The sequence below is a fragment of the Phaethon aethereus genome (genome assembly GCF_964289735.1).
Source record: "Phaethon aethereus genome assembly, chromosome: 16".
NCBI classification, from domain to species: Eukaryota; Metazoa; Chordata; class Aves; order Phaethontiformes; family Phaethontidae; genus Phaethon; species Phaethon aethereus.
Window position 1 is genome coordinate 17639112 of NC_138592.1, and position 24724 is coordinate 17663835.

At 43.6% G+C, this 24724-nt stretch overlaps 1 protein-coding gene across 2 annotated transcripts; it reads right to left on the minus strand.

The window, feature by feature from the left end:
• Positions 1–7: 7 nt before the first annotated feature.
• Positions 8–22908, minus strand: RBL1 (RB transcriptional corepressor like 1; the record flags this gene model as incomplete). 2 transcript variants are annotated; one of them, XM_082007291.1, is made up of 22 exons in its annotated part: positions 8–178; positions 426–590; positions 1037–1203; positions 2923–3007; positions 3197–3268; positions 4777–4953; positions 6606–6781; positions 7723–7989; positions 9668–9803; positions 9962–10126; positions 11791–11928; positions 12494–12597; positions 13158–13270; positions 15497–15663; positions 17145–17331; positions 18593–18642; positions 19366–19526; positions 19637–19765; positions 19859–19923; positions 21372–21572; positions 22401–22534; positions 22771–22908. In XM_082007291.1, the coding sequence occupies 22 exons, from the start codon at positions 22906–22908 to the stop codon at positions 8–10; spliced, it is 3168 nt and encodes a 1055-aa protein (XP_081863417.1). The 2 variants fall into 2 exon arrangements, with proteins under 2 accessions (XP_081863417.1, XP_081863418.1); XM_082007292.1 differs by lacking the exon at positions 22771–22908 and having other exon boundaries at positions 6606–6722; positions 7688–7989; positions 22401–22453.
• Positions 22909–24724: the final 1816 nt, after the last annotated feature.

Genomic DNA, 24724 nt, shown 5'->3' on the forward strand with positions numbered 1-24724 from the left:
GGCAGTTTTAATGATTTGCCCTTTCACTGACAACATCCTGGAGACGTTTAAGTAGAACATCATCATTTTCCTGGCAGAGTCGCTTTGTAGGGGATTCAGTGTCACTATCAATTGTTATTGCTCGTTTCTTACTCCTGTGGTCACGTTGTTTTATCATATTATTGATGTCCTTCAAACTCTGCGATCAAGAAAGAATCATGAGTTACTATGACTCCATTTCAAACTTGCTCTAGTTTTCAATTATCTGAGAACAAAGTTATTCCGAACATCTTTGCCCAGTGATGGATTCTACATAAAGAATTCTACCCTTCACTGCAAACTGAGAGACTAGTTCAATGAAACCTCACTGCATTAGAACACATCCTAATTGGGAGATTAATTAACCCTCTCTCAAGTTGACCCCTTTCAACCTTTTTGCTTTCTACCTTGGAAGGGCTCCCATTAAACTTGTACAGTAGTGCACTTCGAGGGGTCAAGCAGGCACCGTTCTTGTGAGGTGAAACGTAAACGGAGTGCTGTTGAGAGATCCGTCGAGGAGACACTGGCTGTTGCTTAATGTTGGGGAATGGAGACAAGGGAGGGGCTTCCATCTGCAAAAGAGGACAAATTTGGATAAGAGCAGAATCAGAAGATATTTAAGAGCAGTAACTTCACAGAAGGAAAGATTAATACACTTCCAGGTCGTCTTTAGAAGATTTTATCCCGTAACAGTTAAACAACAGATCAAGTATCCAAACAAGACAAATTTATTTTCCAGATGCACTACACAGATGCTCCACAGGCATTTGAGCAAATGGCTGCTGCATCGATATAAAGCAGCTGAAACCAGGGTTGCAAACTGAACTGCATCTGCATTTGTCCTGTTGAAAGGCTGCTAAAGCAAGTGCTCATACCATTACCTACAACTATTTGAATTCTGTAACCACACCAGGTGCATAAGAGAACAAAATTATTGACATATGTTTAACTGTCAGGAAAAACAACTCTGTGTCTGATTATTATTACATACAGCAAAAAACCCAAATACTTTACTTACTACATGATCCTGGTTTGTGATATCGTACTTCAGTGCAAATGATTTTACTCTTCCTACATAGACTGCATTGTAAAACTTAATAAGATCTCCTCGCTCCTCTGTTCCCAACTCACTGGAGTTCTCTGCTGCAGATGGCCTTGAGGAACTGCCAGTTTTCACAGAGGAATCTAATCATAAGAGAGAGTTTCAGACTTCAGAAACACAGTATCAGCAAACCGGGCACTTCAGATTCAAACTTGCAGTATCCACATGACAAGAACTGGTCCACAAATTAACTAGTTGATGACATGAATTGAAAGAAGTGTGCTTCAGGCAGGAGCAGGGTGTGCTGTAAGTGGTTATGAACATTAGGAGGAGCTACAAATCGCTGCTAGCAGGCTAGTGGATTATGGCTACGAAGGCCAACATAAATCTTTATTCCAAACTTGGAAATAGCTGTAGCACAAAACTGTAGCACAACTGACCTCTTTTCCCATGCTTATCTTGGGGAGTGGAACAAAGCCATTTGTTGCTCTTTAAAACTAAGTTTTAAGCAGTCTGACAACTCGCAGCCTTTAGCTTCTGTGGAAGTTTCTAGTGATCAGCTGGCAAATAGCAGCTTTGTACTCAACTCATGTCTGCTGCAAGGAAGCCATGACACCATTTGCTCAGGCATATTACAAAATGGCCGTTCAGTGGAAAAAGCTGCAGCCACACAGCAAGTGTATCTCTCTGAACGTTCGCTCCCTCCCAAGTAAGCCAGACCGCTACTGAACACAACGTTCCATGTTTCATCCTCCAGACTGTTTACTGCCAAGCACAGCGGGGCAACACAGAATAAAGCCTCTTGCAATCAGTGCACTATGAGACAAACACCAAGAGCTTCAGCTGACACCCGTAAGTGTAACTCCTTCGCACGTCTGCCCTGCCTCACAACACAAGCACGTGTTCCTGTAAGCTGGTGTCAGGTGCAGGAGTTAATACTGGATAAAGGAGACACGGGTCTATTAACTGAAGGAAAAAGTCTGGCAGGAAAAGCAAATGAGGAACTTTGTAACTGAGTACATTTGTCTGACAAAAAGCCGGAGCCCAGTGCCACTTCAGATGCTCTACAACATCCGAGAATCATGGGGCTGCTAGACAGGACGCTGACCCTACAGATCAGCACTTTCCTGGATCCCAGTGGAATCCTCAGAAGGCATTTAAAAAATGGCTCTAATACTCATTCAAGCAGTTGAATCCCACCCACAGTGGGAATTTACCATGCGGAAGAGTGTTTTAAATTTCTGCGTGCATCCTGGCGGCAGATCTGCTCTGCTCATGGGTTCACACACGGGCTTGTGATCTCTCAGTTTCCCGACACGTCACTAAACAGGCATGGCACAGTTTTCATGCTTGTCTCAAATACTACTCTTATCCCTTTTCTCCTTTAACCCAGAGCAAAGAAAATATCAACTATTTAAAAGAAACCTGAATATAAGAAAACGGTAGTCTTAGAGAGTCACCATTTTTATTTTCTGAAACGGGCTCTCCCTATTTAACCCTTCAGTGATATTAAGAAACAAGCCTGTCATACTATTCCAAGTACTGTTCATCCTTCTTTGTTAACCAGTGTTTCTGTCCAAGAACTACAATACCACTGACACACTGAGGAAACACTTCAAACTCAAGCAACCAAATTTAAGGAAACAAAATTAAACACTTTTTCCAACTCGTAAAAGTATTTTCCATATCTAGCACACAGGAGGGCTACTGACAAGATGGTTTCTTTTTCAACAATACATTTATTTTTCTTTAATACATTTAAAACTGTAAATCTTGCCTCACTTCTTACTAGTTGACAGTTCAGTTCTTTAAAAGCCCACAAGTACATTTTTAGAAACAGCAGATTACTTTGATGTACCTACCTTCTGTCATCTCCACATCTTGGTTTGCATTTTTGTCCAACAGGACATCGGCAGAAATATTTCTCAACAAGACACTCCTATAAACCTACAGGACACCAGGGAAAAACACTCTTGTCAAGGAAAAGAAGAAAGTCCGAAGACTAGATGAAATCCGTCTGAGTAGGAATGAATACAACACTGAACAGGATCTGACTTTTCCCTTATCATCATGAACATTTGAAAAGCCACCTCTATCTGAGATTTATAAAAAGGAAAGGCAATACTATTTACTCACATGGCTGTTTGCTTGTGGCTGATTTCTGTAACTTTTCATTATGTCCTGAAAAGTTCTTTCCTCTTTGGTTACCTGGTAAAGAAAAGGCTATTGAAGACCAAGTGCAAGCAGCAAGGTCTGGCTGCTCAGGTCCAGCCTATTCCCTCCAGTCCAGCTTCCCTCTATATGGCTTTTTTGTGTGTATTACCATGAACACATAATTTTAAAACTTAGTTCTGGTAATGAGAGTATGAAAAAACAAGCATTTTTCTTGTTCAGGCATTCCTTGTTTCTCAGCTACTAAAGCCTTTTGTTGCTTATGATGCTTAGGAATTACTCCTTTTCCAACTTTTCTTCTAGTGACACTAAAAATTAAAGGTGGTGAATATTATTAATTTAAAAAAAAAATGTATTTGTAAATTTGAAAACTGGACCCCTTAAATTTTCTAAACAGAAAGCAAGGAAATCCTGAACAAAACACTAGGCAGGTGTACACATACATGCAATTTTGGCTTTTTTTCGTACTTCAAAATAGCTCATTTGTTAAAGGACTTCATTTTTCAGCCATGCATCTGTAATTTTAATAGCAGATAAGCAACAATTTTCATAGTAGGAGCCAGAAGAGAATGTATCAGTGTATCTCGCAAAATTGTTAGGTCTCACACTGCACTGGAGACAGCACTCAGAAGACTGTATTTAAAAAAAGAAAAAAAAAAACCCAACCCCAAGCCCCCACAACTTAAAAATGACACAACAAAATATAGAATCCTGACTATTCAATGGTTTTACTTTTCTACAGCTATCAGTATCGATGTCAGATGAGCCCAGGCTACGCTACAGTTAAGAGCACGGGCAGTCACAATTTGAACATCAGTCTCCCTCCACAGATGGTGCTCCTCTTCATTTGTCTTCCTTGGGAAGAAAAGGTAATCCATCCCCAATGTTTTAGAGGAGCCTGGGCTTAGTTTCACTTTCCTGAATCCCTGTCCGTATCAGGCTTGATGGCCATTGTAACCATCAGCTCTCAAATTTGAGTCAAACCAATATTCCAGTTTCACAATCCAACTTAATAACACCTTAAATCAACGCTGGCAAATTGAGTAGGAAGTGAAGAAATACGAGTAACAGGCAACTAGCTCAATTCCTGAGCCTGAATCTTCAAAAGCTAAGAGGATTTCTGAGGAATAGAAACTTTCCATCCATACATATGGTTGTGAGTTCCTGCAGATTTTTGCACCTGCATAATTCTGTAACTGTAATGGTGGTTTTAGTTCAGACTACATATATGATGAAGATGGCAAACAGGATAGAAAACACAAGTGTGGGGCAATGAGACCACACACTGCTTTGCCTGTGCTGACCAGTGCTCAACTGTCAATGCACTCAGGAAGAGAGGAAAAATTCTCTTAACCAACAAGCTGGTTGACAGGAGCTTTTAAGAACGGAAGAAATATACTGGGACTTCATCCACTTCTTGGAAGGACTTTTCCCTTCCCTCCAGTAATATGTCATGAATAAAGCAATCAAATTGTGAACTGCGGACACAATTTACATTTTCAATTGACATAAAGTTCCCAGAATTTCTTAAAACTACATGTTACCTTTGCCATGATATAAAAGGCACAGAGGAGGAGCTGGTCCAAATGTCTGTCCTTCATTAGATCAGCACAATGAACCAATGTGAATTCAAAGCATGTCCATATCTTCCTGCGCAAGTCATTGGAAACATCCAATTTTAAGCACAGATCACGCAAGCGCACACTTGCCAGATGATAAACCTGGAAGAGAGACACAGCAGAGAGTCAAGCCAAACGAGCTTAACTTAGTCTGCAAAAATGAAAGTCCTCAAAGTAGAGGTGTTCTATATTTGAATAGTTCTTTTCTGCAAAATTCCACACCCCCGCCCCCCATGTCTTCCAAGGCAGATGCTGGAATTTTAATGCTTATAGGACCTCTAATGTCTGTAGGAAATCCACTTAAAAACATGGTGACTATAGCTTCTACACTGTATCACTCACTCACTATAATGGAACACTTCCAACAAGCACAAAGAAGGGACATACTTCAATTATGAATAAATATAATCTTAGATTAGCAAGATGATGGATTTTGTTTTCTTTTTGATTACCAAAAAAACCTGTCTCAAAACCTAAAATAACTACCAAGTGCAACGTTAGTCTTCTTCCATTTATTTCAGAAGTTTTTGCTTCATGGACAGTAATTAGGCACATTCTTGTGAATGTTGGGAAGCAGAAAGTTAATTTCATTTTCACTTGCTCTACTGAGCAGGAACAAGAAAGGTAAGTAGGGAAGAAAATATAATTTTGAGTACGATGATCACTGTAAATAGAAGGTCAAAATTTACAGACAAGTGTAAGTGAAGATTTTAGTTCTCCTTCGTAACTAAGAGGAAAATGTTGCCTACCACAGGGTTTGTCAAATACATGGCTACAGCTGAAGTATTCCCCAAGCGAGCGTAAAGCTTCCAAAACAGTCTGAGTTCACGCCTGACAGCTGGCTAATCAATTCTTAATCTGTTATCAAAGAGTGAGACAGACAGTCACTATCAAAATTAAAGAACCAATAGTTCAGACACAGGATGTGGCTTACAAGTGTTTACAGGAATTACCCTCTGTATTAAGATTTGCCTTAAAGATTGTTCAACGCAGAATTCTCTAGGTTTACAATACAGATACCCTAAACGGGGAAAACCTCTGAAAATAACTCCTCAAGCAGGACAATAACAGCAAAAAAAAAAATCTTCTGAGGCTAATTGAGGCAAGTTACCCCTGCCTCCTCCAAAGACCCCTTGCACACTCCACACTGGAAATGAAAGCAACTAGAAACAAGTAACCTGAAGTTTCTCTGAAGCACATCCAGTTCTTAACTTACCCCTTAAATCCTTCATTATTTCAAGAAGTTCATTTTTTCTACGAACTTTTAGACAGCATGTTATTCATCACTGCTTTGAGGCCCCACACCAGCAGGATCAGCCCTACTGGGTAGGCCCCAGAAAACCACAAATGAGAATCTCCAGATGCAGGATCCGAAACACCGCAGTTTTGAATGAGCAAGACACAGGAGAATAACCTCATTTCTGGTATGTCTAACCCTTGCAAATGTGGAAGGTGGTAAAAACAGACAAGAGAATCAAAAACTACCAATATTTCTTAGGTAGTTATTCACAGAAGCTACTAAGTCAAAGTAAGAAAAACCATGAAACATCTCATGGGGAAAGGAAGGGGGAAAATTGCATTCTCTGCAACACTTGACAACATCTTTCTCCTTCTCCTCCCAGGTGTATAAGAACTGCTCATGCCAAAGGAACGGTACATGGAAGACTGAGAGGTAATGAAACCTGCACAAGGAGGCAAGTTTCAGCATGGCCACCAAGAGAAGTAAAGCGTGACTTCCTAGTAAAGGCACCTACCTTCCTGTAAAACAGTGCCAAGGATCCTGTTTTCTTTGGTTTGCCTGATGACAGATGCACTTCTTGCACTTGATTCACCGGAGGGTGGCAGGGAGCCTGAGCCTCCATTTTACATGGCTGACCCAAATTCATGGAAATGGGTATCAGTGTGATCCCACCCACTTCATTTGCAATACCTGGAGAGGAGATACACATCCAGAAATAAACCACTTGCTCTCCTCATGCTGCAGAGTTAAACTGCAAATCATAAATTCATTTGCAAACATTTCATACTCAAGACATCTCATGCTTCTGTACTGGATGTTAAAAAAGACTTTGTCCCTCAGAGCCCTCAGAAATGATTAAAAATTACATTTCAGGTAACACTTGATGGAAGAACATGAATGTGAACGATAATTTCTAAAACTATCTGAAAGTATAGTTTACAAGAAATGACAATTTCTGTAGGCAGTGTTCCGCTCTTTTGGGAGAGATGGGCATTGCCTTTCTTTTTGTAATTATTCTGCAAACCTGACAGCACATCATATACAGTCGTCATTAGTTTCCCCAGTAGTCAAATCCTCTTGCTGAAAATCTCTTTAAACATGAAAAGTGGAGATTTTTTCTTTTCATCTTTGTCTATAAACCTAGTTTTTAAATTAAGAAGGGCTATAAAACTCATTTCTCATGTATCATTTTCAGAAATTTTCAAGCATCACCCAACTTAAAAAAAAAATCCCCCACTAATTTGCTAACATTAATACGTAGCCCTTATCCAGAAATTCCAGAGCCTTTACGATTATAACAGACCAAAGTTAAGACACATAATAGTAAATCAGTATTGGAGCTGAGAACCAAAGCATTGCTTAATCTGTGGTGAGGAGTAACTGGAAGAAGCAAGAACTCCAGAACTTTGTTCACAAGGAGAAATCCTCAGGATGCTTGTCAGATATAAGATGTCTCCACGGCAGAAGATGTCAGTATAAATTTAAGCTTTTTTTTTTTTTTAATGATAAAATGATACCTATTCTTTTAAAATAGAAAAAGCAGTACATGTTCAAGATGTGTGGTCAGTCTAAGCAGATCTTAAGAGCAAATAAAACATCTAGTAAAGAAAAGAAAGGGGAAGAATTCATACCGTGTAGTGGGATAGTAACCTTCTGTCCCGTTTTCCCCGGTACTGTAGCTGTTGTCATGGTCAGCACAGTTTGGCCAGGAGAAACCGACACATTTTCAGCAGCAATGCTTGATGCTGGAGCGATTGTCAACTTAGTTCCTTCAGTTAAAATTTTTTCCATCTGCATTTCTTTGGGGCTGTCATCTCCAAAGAGCCTTCTCTTCGCACTTCCAGCTGTAGGAGAACTGTAGCGCTCATGAACAGAGATTGGTGACAACGGCTGCACGTCTAGTACGCAAAGGAGAAAAAACAACACCCAAACCTTAAGAGGAGTAGCTTAATAGGAACACTTCTCCACAGGAGGGGAAAAGGCTAACCTTCAAACTACAAAACTGGAGTACAAGAAGTCACTATAGGTCAGAACTAACCTCACAGCTCACTGTTCCTAGGCAATATGAATAAGACCTATAGTCTAACTGTCGTCTTTTATTTTGCAGTCATCCACACAGCTCAGTTTCACAATCCGGTACCACATGGCAGACAAGAGTAACCAAGCTGATTTGCAGAGGCCGAAGAACACGCGGGGTTACAGATACATACCCCGGTCTGCTTCGCAGATCAGCAGTATCTGCAAGTGCTGTTCGTCTGAACACATCCCTCTACAGGAACACTGAGCGCATTCCCCAGACACGCTGTCTTCTGTATGTTCTGGCTTTTAAACTCTCTCTAAACCAACCCCAATCAGAAGCCTCCACCCTCATCCACCCCCAGCTCCTCTCAAGCAAAAGCAAAGAGGACAGAAAACTGTTGCTTTCAAAGATTTGCTCCAGCAGTAGGACTGAAGTACACGATACTAATTTACAGGCCTCTGTTCCTCTGGCTTTTTGCATTTTTGCTGAAGTCTGCTCGCCACTTGTGAGGATACCAGTGACAGCAGCTTCCTATTTCCCACGAAGCAGAAACCTTCTGGATAGCTGGCCAGGTAAGACTGACTGGAGACTTTACTTCTAACTCTGACAGGATGGTTTTCTTGGTAGCAGGGGCAAATAAACATTTCCAATCTCCACCATTTTCCATTTGAAGTTAGAAGGAGTGTTTGGTACCAGATTCTCATATACAAAGACAGTCTCACACAGCCCTACCTTTATATAAGATACCATCTGCAAGTTGCTTTCCCTTCCATCAAACAACTAAGCATAATATCTATAGCAACTGCTTATATATCACTTTCCTGATGAGTATTTAAAAAACAAATCCCAAAGAGCCTTGTGATGCAATTTGCCAAACACAAAAGGAGACAACAGCACACCACCAATCAGTCCACAGAGCCCCAGCAAGAACCTACGGACTATAGTTTTGGATACGACGAAAGCATCGATTCCTAACTAGGAAAGTATGAAAAAGCAGCAGCAGCGCTGCCCCTGCCTCTTCACCCTCACTGTCAAGAGGCAGCTCTGCGTGATACCTAGGAATCTGCAAAGAGCAAGACAGTTCTTCAGAGGAAAGAATACTGCAGACAAAGTATTGTCCTCCCCTCCTGCAAAAAAGTCCTGTAGGAAGAAGGAATAAATGCAGCTCTGGCATTCCACTTTAAAGAGTCACCGAAAATCCAGTCAAAACTCACTGATGAGAAAAAAAAACCCCAAAAACTGGAAGAATCTGAACAGCAATGGACAATACGTCATCAGATGACAACCCACCCGAGAGTAAGGTAACCCTTGCATCCAACCAGTGGCAAAACCTCCTCCAGTTGAGAAATGAAGCATTATCACCAATGTCTGCTGCCAGTAAGACACAGGAATGGCTTGACCAGATGCATCTAGACTTTCCCTTGCTCACACAAAAGGCTTCACAATTCTGAAATGCTTAATTCAGATTCAAGATTGCTTTTTGCAATTATAAAGAAGTCTAAGCCCCACCTCCCCAAATTCACACATTCAAATCATATCAGAGACTTTGAACATACCCCGTCTTAAACTCCCACCAAGGTCTGTCCGAACCTCTTTTACTCGAGGATGAATTATAGGAGATATTGGCATCATAGGCAAATGCCCAGGCCCACTTCCTCCACTGCTTGCTTCGAAATTACTGGGAAATATTACCTGAGAAATAAGAAATGTCAGTGTAAGATAAACAAATAGATTTCCCTTCTTTGTGCCAATCTATTAATAGAAGATTTTCCGCAGCAGTTGTCTCATTTGAATGGTTTTCTGTATAAAACAACGTGAATTTCCTAATAAAAGGAAAACAGGTAACATACTTCTTCACAGGTTGGGATCTTGTTGTCTGAGGCCTGGAGGGCATTCCAGAGTGCCGAGTCCCGAGTCCAGGCGAGACTCTCGAGAATTTGCTCCTCAATGCTGTTGAGGTGCTTCACCATGTCTCTGGAAAGTCCTTCCTCAGACCGAATCAGTACTTCAATTACCTAATGGTAAAAAGACACAAGCACAAAAGCAAAGTCGTATTGCTCATGCTTAAGACTATCAAATCATTATCGTTTCAGGATCCTGTTCGAAACTTCTCTTCAACGCAGAATGCTCCATCCTCCTCCTCGCATCTTAACCTTCCCCAACCCTCTTCTGATCCCTCTTTTTTTAACCCCCTCTCCCAAAGGCAACCCAGGAGTCGGAAATGGACAGCAGACATCCCATCAACGCAGAACAACCCACTCCAAGGGGTTTTTTTTAAGGCCCTCTCCCCCCATCACTAAGCACGTACAGAATAACGCGCCAAGAACGCGCGGCACCCCTAGGGAGATAGAGCAGGTATATCTGCTTCGGCTGGGTACGCAAGAGCCCCAGCATTTAAGCTTTCCTTCCTTTCAAACAAGCGGCCCGTAACAAAAAGGGTTAAAACCCACCGTGTTAGAGTTTTATTTAAGAAAAGGTTAGAACCCTTAACATGGGCAAATCAGGGTTGAGAAAGGCCCTTGAAAAATCATACTCCACTCCTATGCGCCAATGCAAGATCCACTTTATTTATGTTATTTCTGACAGAGGAACATTCACGCCTTTTTTTTCTAAAGCTCCAGAAATGGAAATGCCATAAACTTCCCTGGAGGACTTACTAATGGGTTTACTTATTTATGCTACAGAAACTAAGCTTAGTTTAGAACAAAGTTACAGACAGCACAAGTGGAATAATAAATATTGACCCTGTATGAAGTCTTTGTGATAGCAATTGTTTTCAAGTAAGAGCGCCACAAGAACGTACACTGAACAGCAAAAGAAAATTCAAATCAAATGTAAATCTGTTCCACAGAGTTGGATCTGCACCAGTGCAGCTGGTATTGATGTAGGCTACCAACAGCCACAGCAATATTGACAGATTTGTTTCAGTTTCACTGCTGCCCTACATTTGAGGGCTGAAGAAAGGAGAACAAATGTAAAACAGCTTTCCCAAAGGGTTAAATTTTTTTGGTTGTTATCATCTAGACAGAACTACTTCTGATTTATTCAGTGCTAACTGCTGTTAGGTATCTAGTAAAAATAGGAGGCATACGGATAGATGAGAAAAGGATCAAACAAGTCAAAAACCAGAAATTACATTGGAGGCAGAAGGGAATGAGGTTAAAAAGAAAAAAAGAGCAAAAATAGAGAACACCCAGGAAAAGAGATTTTATGTTCTGTTATATAAAACAAAATAGAGAAGAAAACAAAATTTAACAAAGCAAGCCTGTGATAAGTAGTAGTAGCCAAGGCAACAAAGAATACTATTGCTATTTTACCACTAATAAGCAGAACTATAGCTTGCAGTCAATAAATATGAGTACCAGCAAAATATATGCTTGAATGCTTTAGTCTACTAAAAGTGTACACACATTAAGAACTAAATGTTGATCAACAGCACACTACAGTTAAGTACCATTTACAACATGATTTTCTTGTTTTAAATTTCAGCTGAAAACTCTGGCATTACATATTTCAGGCAATATATTTAAGGACAGACAGAATTTAGAATAGGCATATTAGACATTAACATCAGTCCTTCTCCTACTTGATTATTTAGGAAGAGCATCATCCTCCAAGACTGACAATCCAGTAACATGCCATTCCTAACACAGATCCAGTCCTAAGAGTATTTATTTACCTTATAGAAATAGAATGGTCTGAGGTCAAGAACTTCAATGATCCAGGGAAAGGTACGAGGTGAGCTATATGCGAAAAGCACTATCTCCAAGCAGCACGCCATGAGCGAGCGGTGAAAAACATCTTGTTCCAAGAGAGCCTGCAGGGATTACAGAAAACATCAACAATCTGAACTTTGGGAAATGGAAGTTTCAATTTTGTGGCACTAATACTACATAGCTTCTTGCTGGAGAGAGAACTACTGCTTTTTCCTACCTTCCACAATCTCCTCTTTTTACAGGGAAGTTTAAAACGGTAAAGACTAGAATTAGACTAACAGCACCAAAACCATCACATTTTTCATACTATGGCCAAATGAATTGGCCTCCTTATTGTGAGTCACAAAGCAGAGCAAATGTAGTGCTGTCTAACATGAAGTACTGATATTGTTAAGTGGATAGAGAAGAGAATGAATGTTATCTGTCCATAAAGTCGTGATTCTAGAAGGCAACACAAGTTAAGATGGTTAATTATGCCAGAATTATACAATTTTTAACAGCAGTAAAAACCACATTTAGGCACCTCCCATATTTTTCCCCTTTTTATTATTAACCATATACACAGACTGCTTTACTGCAGACTGCTCTGTTCTGGAACTGGCTGAAGATAATCCCCTAGAGAGGGTTACAAGAAGTGTTCTCCTCTTTTCCCAGTTCTTTACTTACAGTCAAATCCTTTCCATGTAGTCTTCGTGTTTCTTGCACTATTATAGTCTCCAAGATTTTATAGTACAAGATCTCTGCCAGCTTTAATCTGTTCACAGCAAAATCTGAAATTTAAAACCAACAGAGATGAAGCCCAATGCCATTTGCACAAATGGTCTTAAGACTAAATTGACCAGTACTTGTCCTCCTCTAAGAAGACAGTGCATATGTGTAAGTATAGACTTTGCAAACAAAAAAAGTATGTTGAGAAATCCAGCAGTCACAAGAACAGCACAAAATTCTAGCAATGTTTTAAAGGATTATGTATTTTAGTATTTCTAGTGATGTAACTTTGCAGATAATTTGCAATAATCATCTTCCTATTTGTATTCCATTTCCTTTAAATTTTAAATCTAAGAAGAATGCAAATTTACAGTTTTTGTTAAGAGCTGCTATAGTTTCAATGCTGTCTTGGTTATCCCATTTTGAACTGCGACCTCGGTTTTACTCCGTTAATAAGGTTTTATTCTTTACAGTGTTCTGCCTGACAGCAACAGTTTTCTGTCTGGATATATTCTGGATTAAAACAGCTCCGCTGTATTAAATATTTAGATGATAGTACAGGTACACATTTCATTTGCCCTGGTTTAATATTTTAAACACTCCACGTGTTTCATGTCCATACCTATATGAGATCCTGGCTGTTCATCTGTTGACTGAGTGTAGCTGCGACAGAACGTCTCACCTATTTCTTTCACTCTGCTCATAATGCTTTCCACAGGGCTGCGGGCACACGACCTGAAGCAGAACGCAAACAGAAAGCCTTGTTTGCACAAATAAATGCCTAGTTTCAAAAAAAGCCTCAAAACACCCCCACAAAAAAACCCCTACCCAAATAAAATGAAGCTAGTTATATTGAGCTTTCCTCATCAGGCATTAACCTGTATTACCACAGAGAACAGAAGAAAACACAAAACACACAGAAATATTATTTCCTTTTTTCCTTTCCTAACAGAGTTAAGAGAGTCTCTGTAGATTTTGGAACAAATGCAGGAGAAAGCAAGAGCTACAGTGGCACACTCAGGAGAAAAATGTATCTGCTAGGAGCAAGGTAGCAGGAAGGATGCTACAACAGGCAACCAAACCACCCAAGACACCCACGAGACCACACAAACCAGGCACGGTTTGAGGAAGTACAGGAAAGCTTTCAAAGTGAAGAGTCAGCATCTTTCCAAAAATACCTTATTTGCTAGCAAGGCAGAGAGGAACTGATGAACTCCACACAGTCACTATCATAAAAAGGGGCCAGAGAATCTCTCTGTCTGGAGATGCTCTTTCTGAATGCTTCCAGATTTTGCAGCAATTCTGTATTAGAGGACAGTGGCTTGTGACTAGTGTCAAGTTAAGACACTAAACTATTTTGAAAAGCTAGCATTGAAATAAACTAAGGTTTCATTGCACAAAGCCTTCTGATTAACTTCCAAGTTATGTTTCCAAGGAATTTTAATTTGAAAGAGAAAATATTTAAAAGCATAGAATATTACCATAGTCCAAAACACTTTCTAATACAGTATTCAACACATTTCTTGTCAGAGGTTTACTCAAGTCTTTTCTCCATTTTAATATTTACATCTCACTTGACAGACCAGTTTACTACTTGAATGAACACATTTTTCATTAGAGATTTGCAGACACATTAATGTTTTGTGTAATATAAATAATATCAAACAGTCCTTAAAAAAACAACCAAAGAAATGCTCAAAATAGACATGCATCCTGCTGAGCATTGTAGACTTTTAAGAACAAGTGCTAGGAAAACTTTCAAAATACAGGTAACTCCAAAGATGAGAACTAAAAGTAGTACTTTTGACCTACTTATGAAGGTTGCTTTAGAAAACATTACTTTTGCACTTCAAATATCAAATGCTAATACTATACTTCCATTCTGATTAATAAAAAAAAAATCTTGAGACCTTACACCATAATACAGCAAGGCCTTAATTTAACGGCAAACACCCAACAACTTTACAGGTATTTACATTACATTATTGCTTTTTATGAGCTATGAAGCAACACTGATTTACCTTTTACTGATGAACTATTTTGTTTACACTCATCTGCTTATGCTCCAACACTTTCACGTGCATTTCACTACAGCCAGCACACAGTCATACGTCCAGGAGCCAAAAATATAGGCTGATTTCTGTAACTGGGACTCTGTCCTAGAAGTGGTGATCATGAAAGGCTGGGGTTGTGTTCTGTAGTCACTTATTATGATTTCCCAGTATCCTACAGCAGCTGCAAGGGCTGAGTGAGCAGCTCTTGACTAGGAATGCTCTAACTCCTGCCAGGACGCCTGCCCTTGGACAGGCATCACGGCTCAGGGAGGGAACCAAGAAGCTGAAGCATGCTCAGGGAACAGCCACAGAACAACCAGAGAAGTGGAAAACATGCTGCTATACAAGAGATCAGCATCAACAATAATTAGGGTCACTGCTAGACTATAAATAATATATGCTATATAGGCTGTAACTATTTCTCCTCCTTCTGGAAGGAGAAATAGGGAGCCCTTAGGCTGCTTTTAGTCTTAACTTCCCAACCCTTTAAGGCAAAGATTATAGCTTGTTGACTCTAACATTTCCCTCCTCCCCCAAAACCTCTGCCAACATAGTTACCATATCATTTAATTGAGCCATACTTAAAAAACAAGAAACTTTTTAAAACAAACAAACAAAAAAGTATTTGGCTTTCAAGCAGACAAACAGCTAAATTAACAGAAGCAAAAACTGAAGCTACATTAACACAACGGTGGTGCCAAGAGAAAGCTGGGGAGTGCGTGTGTGTTCAGATACGCTTCTCCAGAAGGTGAGATCATCTGGAAAACAGAAGATCTTTCAACTAGAAATAATAAACACAGACACTAATATTCTGCAAACAAAAAATCAAGTTTGAGCAAGCAAGCAGTCACAAGCATGAAAAGAGGATGTGGACATACTTACTCAAAGTACAAGTGGACATACTTACTCAAAAATAGTTAGAAGTTGTTCACTCGGCGCATTTTTCAATCCAGCTACAATGTTCTGCAGCCGGCTCACACTTTGTGTTGCTGAAGCAACTGGAGTGATGACAGCTTCCTTCTCTCGTAGGTACCTTCTTCCAGTCAGTGGAGTTGAAGGCGTAAATGACCTTTTCTGTCAGAGAAAAATAAAAAATAAAATCAGCCAACCAAACTGTTTCAAAAACCTTTCAAATGAGCACCTCCTGCAGAATCACTCCGAAGGCTAAAGGGGCACCACTGGTACGCCACCCAAAGGCTGCCATCGAACCATCAGAACTGACTAAAAATTAGTTAAAGTTTTCCCAGGACTTCATAAATACAGAATGCAACAAATCTTCAGGCAGACTAAAATTAACTCAAAGGTGTTTTTAAAATGAAGTATAGGAAAATGAGACTTTAAATCCTAAAGCCTATAAATTTTTAAGCTCGCTTAGCATTGAAAAAAAAAACAAACCACACAAAAACCACAGGGCAAGAAAGAGAAAGCATTGGCTTCCATTCACAGTCCCTGACTGCGTTAGCTGGGTGACACAAGGAGCACGTGGCAGAGCTGCCTAGGAGAGGGCCAAAGGACGATGTTCTCTGGGAAATGCTGTCCCGCTGGACCCAGAGCCTCCCCATATCCAAAGAATGATGTAGCACTAAGCAGATGGAGCTATGTCAACTGCACTTACTTGTTTGTATCCTGCTTTCTGGAAGTGATGCAAAATAAAGTATTTGGTTCTGAAGGAGTAGAACAGACTGCATTTTGAAGACACGAGGCAAGTAACAAGGAAAGGTTAAGCCTGCAGTCAGTACGTATAAATAGCAGTGAGGTCATTTCTATACTACAGAAACTGAAGTTCAAAATTGCTAAACTCATTCCAAACCCCTCTCTTTAATTTGCTTGAATATGAAATACACTTCTATCTGGGGGAAAAAAGCTAAGCCGTATGATTCATCTACACCAGCACTAGCATCTTGTAATAAGTATTCTTATTTTTTAATTGACATGTAAATCAAACAGCGTGTGGTTCTTTCACACAGCCAGCACCATCTTTTCCCCTTATCTAAGTTTAAAAAGTAATCAAGTGTTTTCCCACATGCCAACTTCATTAAATACAATTTACATTTTTAAGCATAGTGGTATAGGCTATTTTTTGTAATGAATAGTTAGACTTTGGTGGCTTGTGTCTTGAATGTTATTTTCCATTGAATAGTATAAGTTGACTTTTCATGTCCTAAAAAATGAAGTATCAGGAAAACAAATAAATTAATCCAGCGTAAAGGTTTTATGGTATTCTTATGGGGTATAAATGAAGTTTGAACAAAACCCTAAGACCTATATATTTAGGTTTTAACTACTTAATGTTTTTTTCTTGGACAAAAACAAGACTATACACAAGAAAGCGCTCTCATCCTGTTTAAGGAATAGTTATTTACTAAATTCCACAGGAAAGAAGAGGTCACCATTTCTCCTTAGCAAGACAGCATCCAATGAAGCCTGCAAATGGCATTCATCATCTTCCTCGGAAGTTCAAGAAATTCAGTCACCTCAGTGATTCAAACGGCGTACAAGGATGGAAAAACTTGAAGGAACACTTCAAGTGAGATCAACATGTTAAAATGTTAAACCTTTTCGAAATGCTGCTGAAGATGACACTCCACGTGAGCTCTTGCTGCCGTTTTCCCTACTGGCACATCGGCAGGAAATTTTCGAGGAGTGCCAATTTCTTCTTCAGCATCAGCTCCTAGGAAAACTCTCTCGTCGAAGTCACCCACTGTCAGAACGTACTCTTCGTACTCTTTATTCAGTGCTTTGCTGAAAAAGAAGCCCAGGTTTTATATCAAAGGTTAAACTGCTGAAGAAACAAAAAGGGTGCCAGTGGAGCTAAGGTACAAAACTGAAACCAACACGCATTCAAAGTGTTTAATGCTTTCAGCAGCAGCGCCGCTTGTAAACAACACTTCACTGCCCGCGGTCATCCCTGCCTGCCTGCATACTTAAAACCTCCCGGTTCCCTCGATGAACCGCTGCAGGGACCACTTTTCCCCCTAAGCTACTGCCAACATTTGGCTCTCAGTAAGAAGAGGAAAACACAAATTTGCTTCCATCCCAGTTGCAAATAAAACAGCTTGGAAGTACTCAGCTCATCAGAGGTTAAATCTTTGTATACACAGAGCACATTAATAGCAGTTGCATTAAACTAGCTACATTTGACTTCCACTTTTGCTGCTTCGTAGCCCATAATTTTCATAATGGTACAGAGGAAGGGAAGTTTAAGAGCTAGCTGCCTGGATTCAATTTCTAAAATCACCACTGACATATGGTACCAAACAAATCTTATTTTCTTTATTCCAGCTAACCCAACTGTAGAACAGGAACGTTTAATCTCACAAAGGTTGCAAAGCTTTAAACTTCTACTTTAGGAAGCAGAATGAAACTTCTGGATAAAAATCAGAAACAGCTCACATCAATAAGTCCCACCTGCACGTTTTTCATGGTACATGAATGCTGTATGAAATGCAAAGTGTCTTAGAAATTCAAGCCACCACTTAAGCACTTAAGAAGTGAATTTAAAAAGTTTCTGAAACAACTACACTTGCCTCACACAGAAACGCTCTACCTCTTTTCATGGTTTTGCAACTGTTGCTTCTTTTTCTTTTGAGTACTTCTGTTGCATTCACTGATTTATACACTCGGTTGGAGACTGATAAATGAATCTAAAGACTTCCCTACTTGGGTATAATATTTGAGATGTGTATAGAAACACATCCGTGAACTTCAGAGTCAAGGTTTGATTTGCATTAGATTACTCAAAGGTTACAGGTGCCAGAAAATAAGGGCAAGCACCATAAAACCTGACATTAAGGAAGAAACTCTGCAGCTGACCCCCTGGTATTTGGCACACCTCAGATCCAGAAAGCATTTCAGCCAGATAATAGCTTTGATTGTCAAATAATTAAACCCCATTAGTTACGGTAAGATAAAGGAATAGGGAAACCTGAGACTCAGCATTCAAAGGCCTGTATTTCAAAAATGAAAGCAAACCCCGTGACTAAGAACATAAGCTGTAACTTACTTATTTTCTGTAAAATTGCAGAGATCCAACAGACATTCTCCTTTTAAGATCTAAGAACAAAAAGCAGAAATACCTTACATAATAAAATCAAATCTCTTCCAACTTGGACAGTGTTAGGGCATGATGGTTTTAGACAAAAAGGAAATGAGATTTAGGAGCATAACTGGATTTTTTTTTTTTTTTTCCCTTTTGCTTAGACCAAAAGACTACAATGCTGTTAGCAAGACAAACGGATGAGGACAAAGCCCAATTCTATCCAAGCTCTAGATAAACTCCCTCTTCAGAAGCAGTACTGCTATTTAATGTCTGTTCCATCGGCAGGTTAGGGACTGACCTGATGAATGACTACACAGAAACTTCCACAAAGCTTGGAAAAAATGTCCAGGATCAAAACCAGACAGAACAATTTGTACACCTGCAACCTCAACCTCCTCCTTCCAAAGCATTTTGCTCAACTCCAAGACAAGCAGTAGGACCCACGTTATTGTGATAGTTATCCCATAAAATTATCATCCGTGATTCAGTTTCACACTGTCAAGACAGGAAAGCAAAGATTCTCCATGGTCATAAACAACAAAAACACAGGGGACCTTACAGCACACATCACTAAAAGTGAGAGTAAATTCTGCTCCAGCCAAAATACATACAAAGAAAACCTGATCCAAGATCATTTGCCTCTCAGCACACTTTCCTGCAGAACCTGTAGGATTTAAATGGTCTCGAGATCATTCATCTGAGCACTACCATGCATTCTTAAAACTAGTAAGATGTACCTTCCTATCAAACAGTTTTGAAATGTATGGTTTAAAGTAGTGTTCCTTTATTCCTTTTGCTTCTACTAAAAGCCCATCATGCAGCTCACATAGTGTGGCAATGATGCAAGGAGGATCTCCAGAGTCTTTGATCTCTGTCACGTGGAAGTCCGCTGGTAAGCCTGAGAAGGGAGCGGGGGAAGAAAAGAAGACACCCAACCTTCAATTTCATTTAAAAAGAAAAAAAGAGAACAAAGCATATTTGATTTTAAATAATCTGTCCCCACCATACCTTTAAACGATGGATTTAGCAAATCTCTTCTATTTGGACACAAAAGGGCATTTGCAAAAATCAGGTCCAAGCAGCACAGAAGCAAATGATAGGAATTTACTAAATCATCTCCGATCATACGGAAATTACCTTTAAGAGACAGCATATCACGTCAAGCAACACAAAAGTAGTTCATAACTCTGAACGTATACAAACCATGCAGCTGGAAAAAAGCAAGCCTACCCTTAGTGTACACAAAGAGAGTCCAGCAGAAGTTGAGGAGATCTTTAACACTGCATGGCACCCGCCTATCAACGAGGAAAAGAGGGGAGAAGTCAGTCTTCAGTTCCAGGAAGCTGAAGCTTGTTTTACAGTAAGAATTTAACCCTGCTCCCTCGCTCAAAATAACAGCCGGAGCTGTTGTCTATCTTAATTTCACCCTAAAGCACAATCTAAGCTACCTGCCCTTATTTCAGCCTTTCACGAACTGATTGTCTCCTGCCTTGCTCCACAGAGCGTTTTGCACAGCATCCCTGACCTTCTGACCCTTTTTTGAGCTAACGGCTGCTTTTGGCCTGTGACCCTGGACACACTATTTTGCTGGTGTCACTGTCTAATAGAATCCTGCCACAACTGCAGGCGGTGAGATGACAAGGCCTATATAAATTCCACTGACGGTTTTTCCTGAATATTTTACTAAGCATCAGTCATCCCTTCCAAAACATACAACTACAGCTTGTATTACTGCTGAATTGTGTTTGGAGTACAGATCATCCAAAAACCACAGAGCTGGAAGACCAGGGGAGACATTATTCAAGACAGCCCACAGAGAAGCTAAAGCTGCAGTTACGCTAACGAACGCTGCTCCGGTGAAGGAACATCAACAGAGCATACCGACAAAATTTCTCCCAATACGCAGCGATGCCCACAAAGCTACCGAAGAGCTGCAGCAGCAGAAGTAGCCTTTCTGCCTGCAGACGTGGAGCTGCACCCGAGTGTTTTACCAGAACAATCATACCCCTCTCACATCCAGAGGACGCGGGTGAGCTGGCTAAAATACCTCGCACAGTCCCACCATTAAGGTTACACCCTCACTTCAAAGCTATCGCAGGGACGGCCACACAGCCGGCAGGGAATACGGACAAGGTCCTTCAGTTAAGGCAGAAGTTCTGCGTGCGTCTGGAAGATGACACCATCAGTTACTAAGCTGGTCATAAAAATGAGTGCATCAGCTGTAGCTGTCTTCCATTTGCATGGTACCATTCATCTGGCAATCACATTAAAAATCCAGTAACGTGGAGGTCCCTGTGGATGTGATGCCGCTTTTTACGGACAGATTACATCATGATACCAACTACCTCAGCCGGTACTTTCTCAAGACAAGATATCCCTGAGCTACTGAAGTTATTCCTGCTAAATGTTTTAAGCGACGGTCTCGCTGTGTCTCAGGTTAATCCATCTCACTGCACCTCTCCCCACCACACACAGACAGTCTCACTCTCAGCCATTTCCTGCATGTTAGAGTGATCTGCGTAAAAAGCCCCTGGATGCAAAGCACCGCTGATAGGAGCCGTACACCATCAAGATCAGGGATGTTTCTGTATTTGTTGCATTTCAGAATCAAGGCCACAAACCGGTCCTGTCACTTCGGAACTTTACGTAACTTTTTAAAGCACAAATGATGATCTTAATTTTCATAAATCTATAATCCCTACAGCCCTTTCCAGAGAAAAGTCACATTAAAACTCAAAAATACCTCTGTTTCCTGCATCGCTGTGGTTTAGAAGCTTCTTCATAAGGGTTTTGAAATATATCCAAAAATATCGGTTCAAACTTCTTGAAAATCACAGTTGACACTTCAAAATTTCTCTCCAGCCTCCCCACTCGCTCTCGGAAGTCTTGTGGTAGATTTGACATGTCCATCCACTTCTTCATTTTGCTAAAAAACTGAATTAAACTTAAAAGGAAAAAAAAGAGAAAAGTTTGCTTTATTTTGAGCTTTAACTAACTTCCTTTATGCTGGATTTTTTAAAAAGCCAAAACACAACATACTTACTCCTCCACAACTAACCTGATTAACGTACGAGTTTACCATTTATTTCCCCTTGACTCGCTTTAAGGCACGGGCATGGAAACACTAATTTTACTTAAGGGCTGCCAGCACAGCCATGTCAGCCAGGGCAGGGGTGCAAAGGAAGGAGCGCGCAGTTTGCGCGCCTCGAGGGGAACGCTACAAAACCCCCCGCCGGCCTCCACGCCCACCAGAGTTACCCACGCGAACCCCCTCAACCGCAGGCGCGGCCGCGCTGGCACACGCCGCTGGGCTGAGAGCGGCTCTTTAAGCGGAACGAGAAACGTTTCGAGTTCCGCCATCCCGGGTCCGAGCCGCGGCCGGGAGGCCCCCGCAGTACGGAAACGCGTCCGTGGGGCCCGTGTTCCCAGGAGGGCGCAGCCGCCAACGCCGCGTCCCGCGACCCGGCCGAACTCCGCGCCAGGGCCGCGCCTCGGCCCCACGCGGGGGGAGAGCCGCAAAGAGAAAAGCGCGTAAGGGGCGCGGGCGGAACAACTGCTGGCCTGACGTGGGCGGCTTTTCGGGGGCTTGAGGGTGAAAGTTACGCGTCTGCAGCTCGCTCCCGTCTTTTAGGAGCGAGCGTTGGTCGCTTTCACGCCGCTACCTCGGCGCACGCGTTTTGCCGCGCTCGGAGCCGTGAGGCGAGCGGCGGCAGCTGCGCTCGCGGCCCGCCGGGCCGGCTGCCGCGGCGCTTCGCGACCCGGGAGAGTTCACCTGAGCCTGGCGGAGCGCAGGATCCTGGTCAGCGACACGCCGTTCCCCTCCATCAGGCCGCTCCCCACGGTGGGCACCCGGCTCCTGCGGCAGGCGACGTAGAGCGCGCAGGCCAGCCAGTGCAGCGCCTCGCCCTGCCGGGGCACGGGAAGCCGCGAGCTGCGGGGGGCCGGGGCCGCGCCTGCCCTGCCAGCGCGCGCCGCGCGTGGGCGCACGCTCACGCGTGCACGTACGCGCGGACGGCGCTCGCTGCGGGCGGACCCTCGCACCGGGCCCCCACCCCGGCGGCGGGCGCCCCGCCCCGCCCCTGACAGGGCCAGGCCCCGGCCCGGCCCCGCCGCCCGGTCCGGCCCGGTCCGGCCCCCCTCACCTCCAGGCTGTAGGTGCCCCGCAGCTCCGTGAAGTCGCGCAGCGCCTCGGCGGCGCTGGCCGCGTCCAGGTTGAGCTCCTGGCAGAGCCGCTCGACGGCAGCGCCGGGCTCGGCGGGCGGCGGCTCCGGGCGGGACATAGCGGAGCCGGCCCGGCCCGGCCCTGCCGCGCCGCGCGCCAAAACGCCGCCGCCGGAAGGGAGCGGCGCCTTCCGCCGCGCGCGGCGGGGGCGGGGCCGCAAGGGGGCGCGGCGGAGGGGCGGGGTCTGGGGGTGGGCCGTAACACACGGTGCGTCCACGCGTGGGGGCGGGTGCGCGGCGCCGTGGGGCTGCGCGTGCGGGGTGCGCGCTGCGCACGCGGGGCCAGTGCCTGTGAATGCACGGGGCGCGCCAGCCTGCACGCGCCCCCGGGGGTTTGCGCACGCCCGCACGCGTGGGGTGGCCGTGCGCGGCACACGGTGGCACACACGCCTGTGGGCGGGGCGCGGGGGCGGGGCGCGCGGTGCTTGCGGGTGGCAGCGGCCGCCTCCCCCCGCGCGCCCCCTGCGAGTCCGGTCCATGGCGGGACCGGATTTTCCGCCCCCACCATCCCGCAGCCCCGTGTGACACGCGTGGATGCAGCACCTCCTCGGCTGCCCCTGGCCGTGGGTCGGTTGCACGTGGGCCTCCCCGCGGGGAGGGCAAAGGCTTTTGCAACCCTTGCCTTGGTGGGATGATCCCGCACCGGGGGGCTGGCCGGCGCCGCGGAGCCAACGAGCAGAGTCGCGCTCACCCGCCACGCGTGGCACGGGCCCACTTCGATTTAGTTGGCGGTGGACACTCGGGGGCAGTACAAGATGGCCGGTTTCACTGGACTGGGCAGGGCCTGGCTGCCCTCCGCACAGCGCCGGTGGCTGGGGCATGTCCGAGAGCACCCCGTCTTTGCCGGGAGCACCGAGTGGGCGCTGGCCGGCCCCGTGGGCAGGGGCAGCTCCTGTGCCCCCCGGAAGGGGGGTACAGCGTGACCCAGAGCCGCAGCGCTGGGGCAGGGGATAAGGTCTCAAACCCACGGATGTTGGAGGATGCTTTAACCACCATCTTACGGTTCAGTCTGAGTCGGCCCCTGCTGCTACAGGTGCTCTGCCTTGTCTGAGCTGCTGCAAGGTTGTGGGGCAGGCCCAGAGCCAGGCCCCGCTTTGTTGCTGGGGGACAAAACCCCCACCCCACTCATCGGTACCGTTGACGCTCAGGCGAGTTCACGAGCAGCTGTTGAACACGGCCCCGCTGGCCCCTGCTCCCGCAGCAGCTTCTGACCTGCCCTGAGCTGTGGTCCTACGCCTGTGGGTCTCATTTCTTTTTAAAACGTTCTCCTGCAAAGCCCAGGGATCATTTAGTGAGAAGCCACAGGCTGGTGGAGCTGGTCCCTCACCGAGAATCGGCTCAGCTTAGTGCTCTCCCAAATGTTACTTCCCCAAAAATCCAGCTTTAATCCAACACCTGAATGCGTTTGTGAAGAGATTTGCTGTAAGAGCAAGGAAAGCTGACCGCCGTGAAAAGCCAGGAAAGGCGTGTAATCGCTGATAATTAGGCCATGCAGCCAGAGTCCTACCGTTGTATTTGTTCCTTCAGGAACAAAGATGTGCCTGCCTTGGAGGGACCTGAGCTTTGCTTTTTGTGCGCCTGTTCCTCTATTAGAAATCTCTGCCCTTTTTCTGGAGGAAAAAAAAAAAGTCATTGTGGGGTTTTCCTTTAAAAATTTATTTTGTCTTTCTAAGTGGTACAGGTTATTCCTGTAAAATGTCTCCTTTTACTACAACATATCCAGCTGAAAAATGTAACAGCCAAATGCTTGGCAGGAGCCGAGAGCCGAGCAGACACGCCGCAGAGCATCTGCTGCGACTCGTGCTCCCCTGCGCTGCTCATCCGCCGCTGCTATTCCTTGCAGCCCCCCCAAAGGGCTGGTGCTGGTCTCGCACG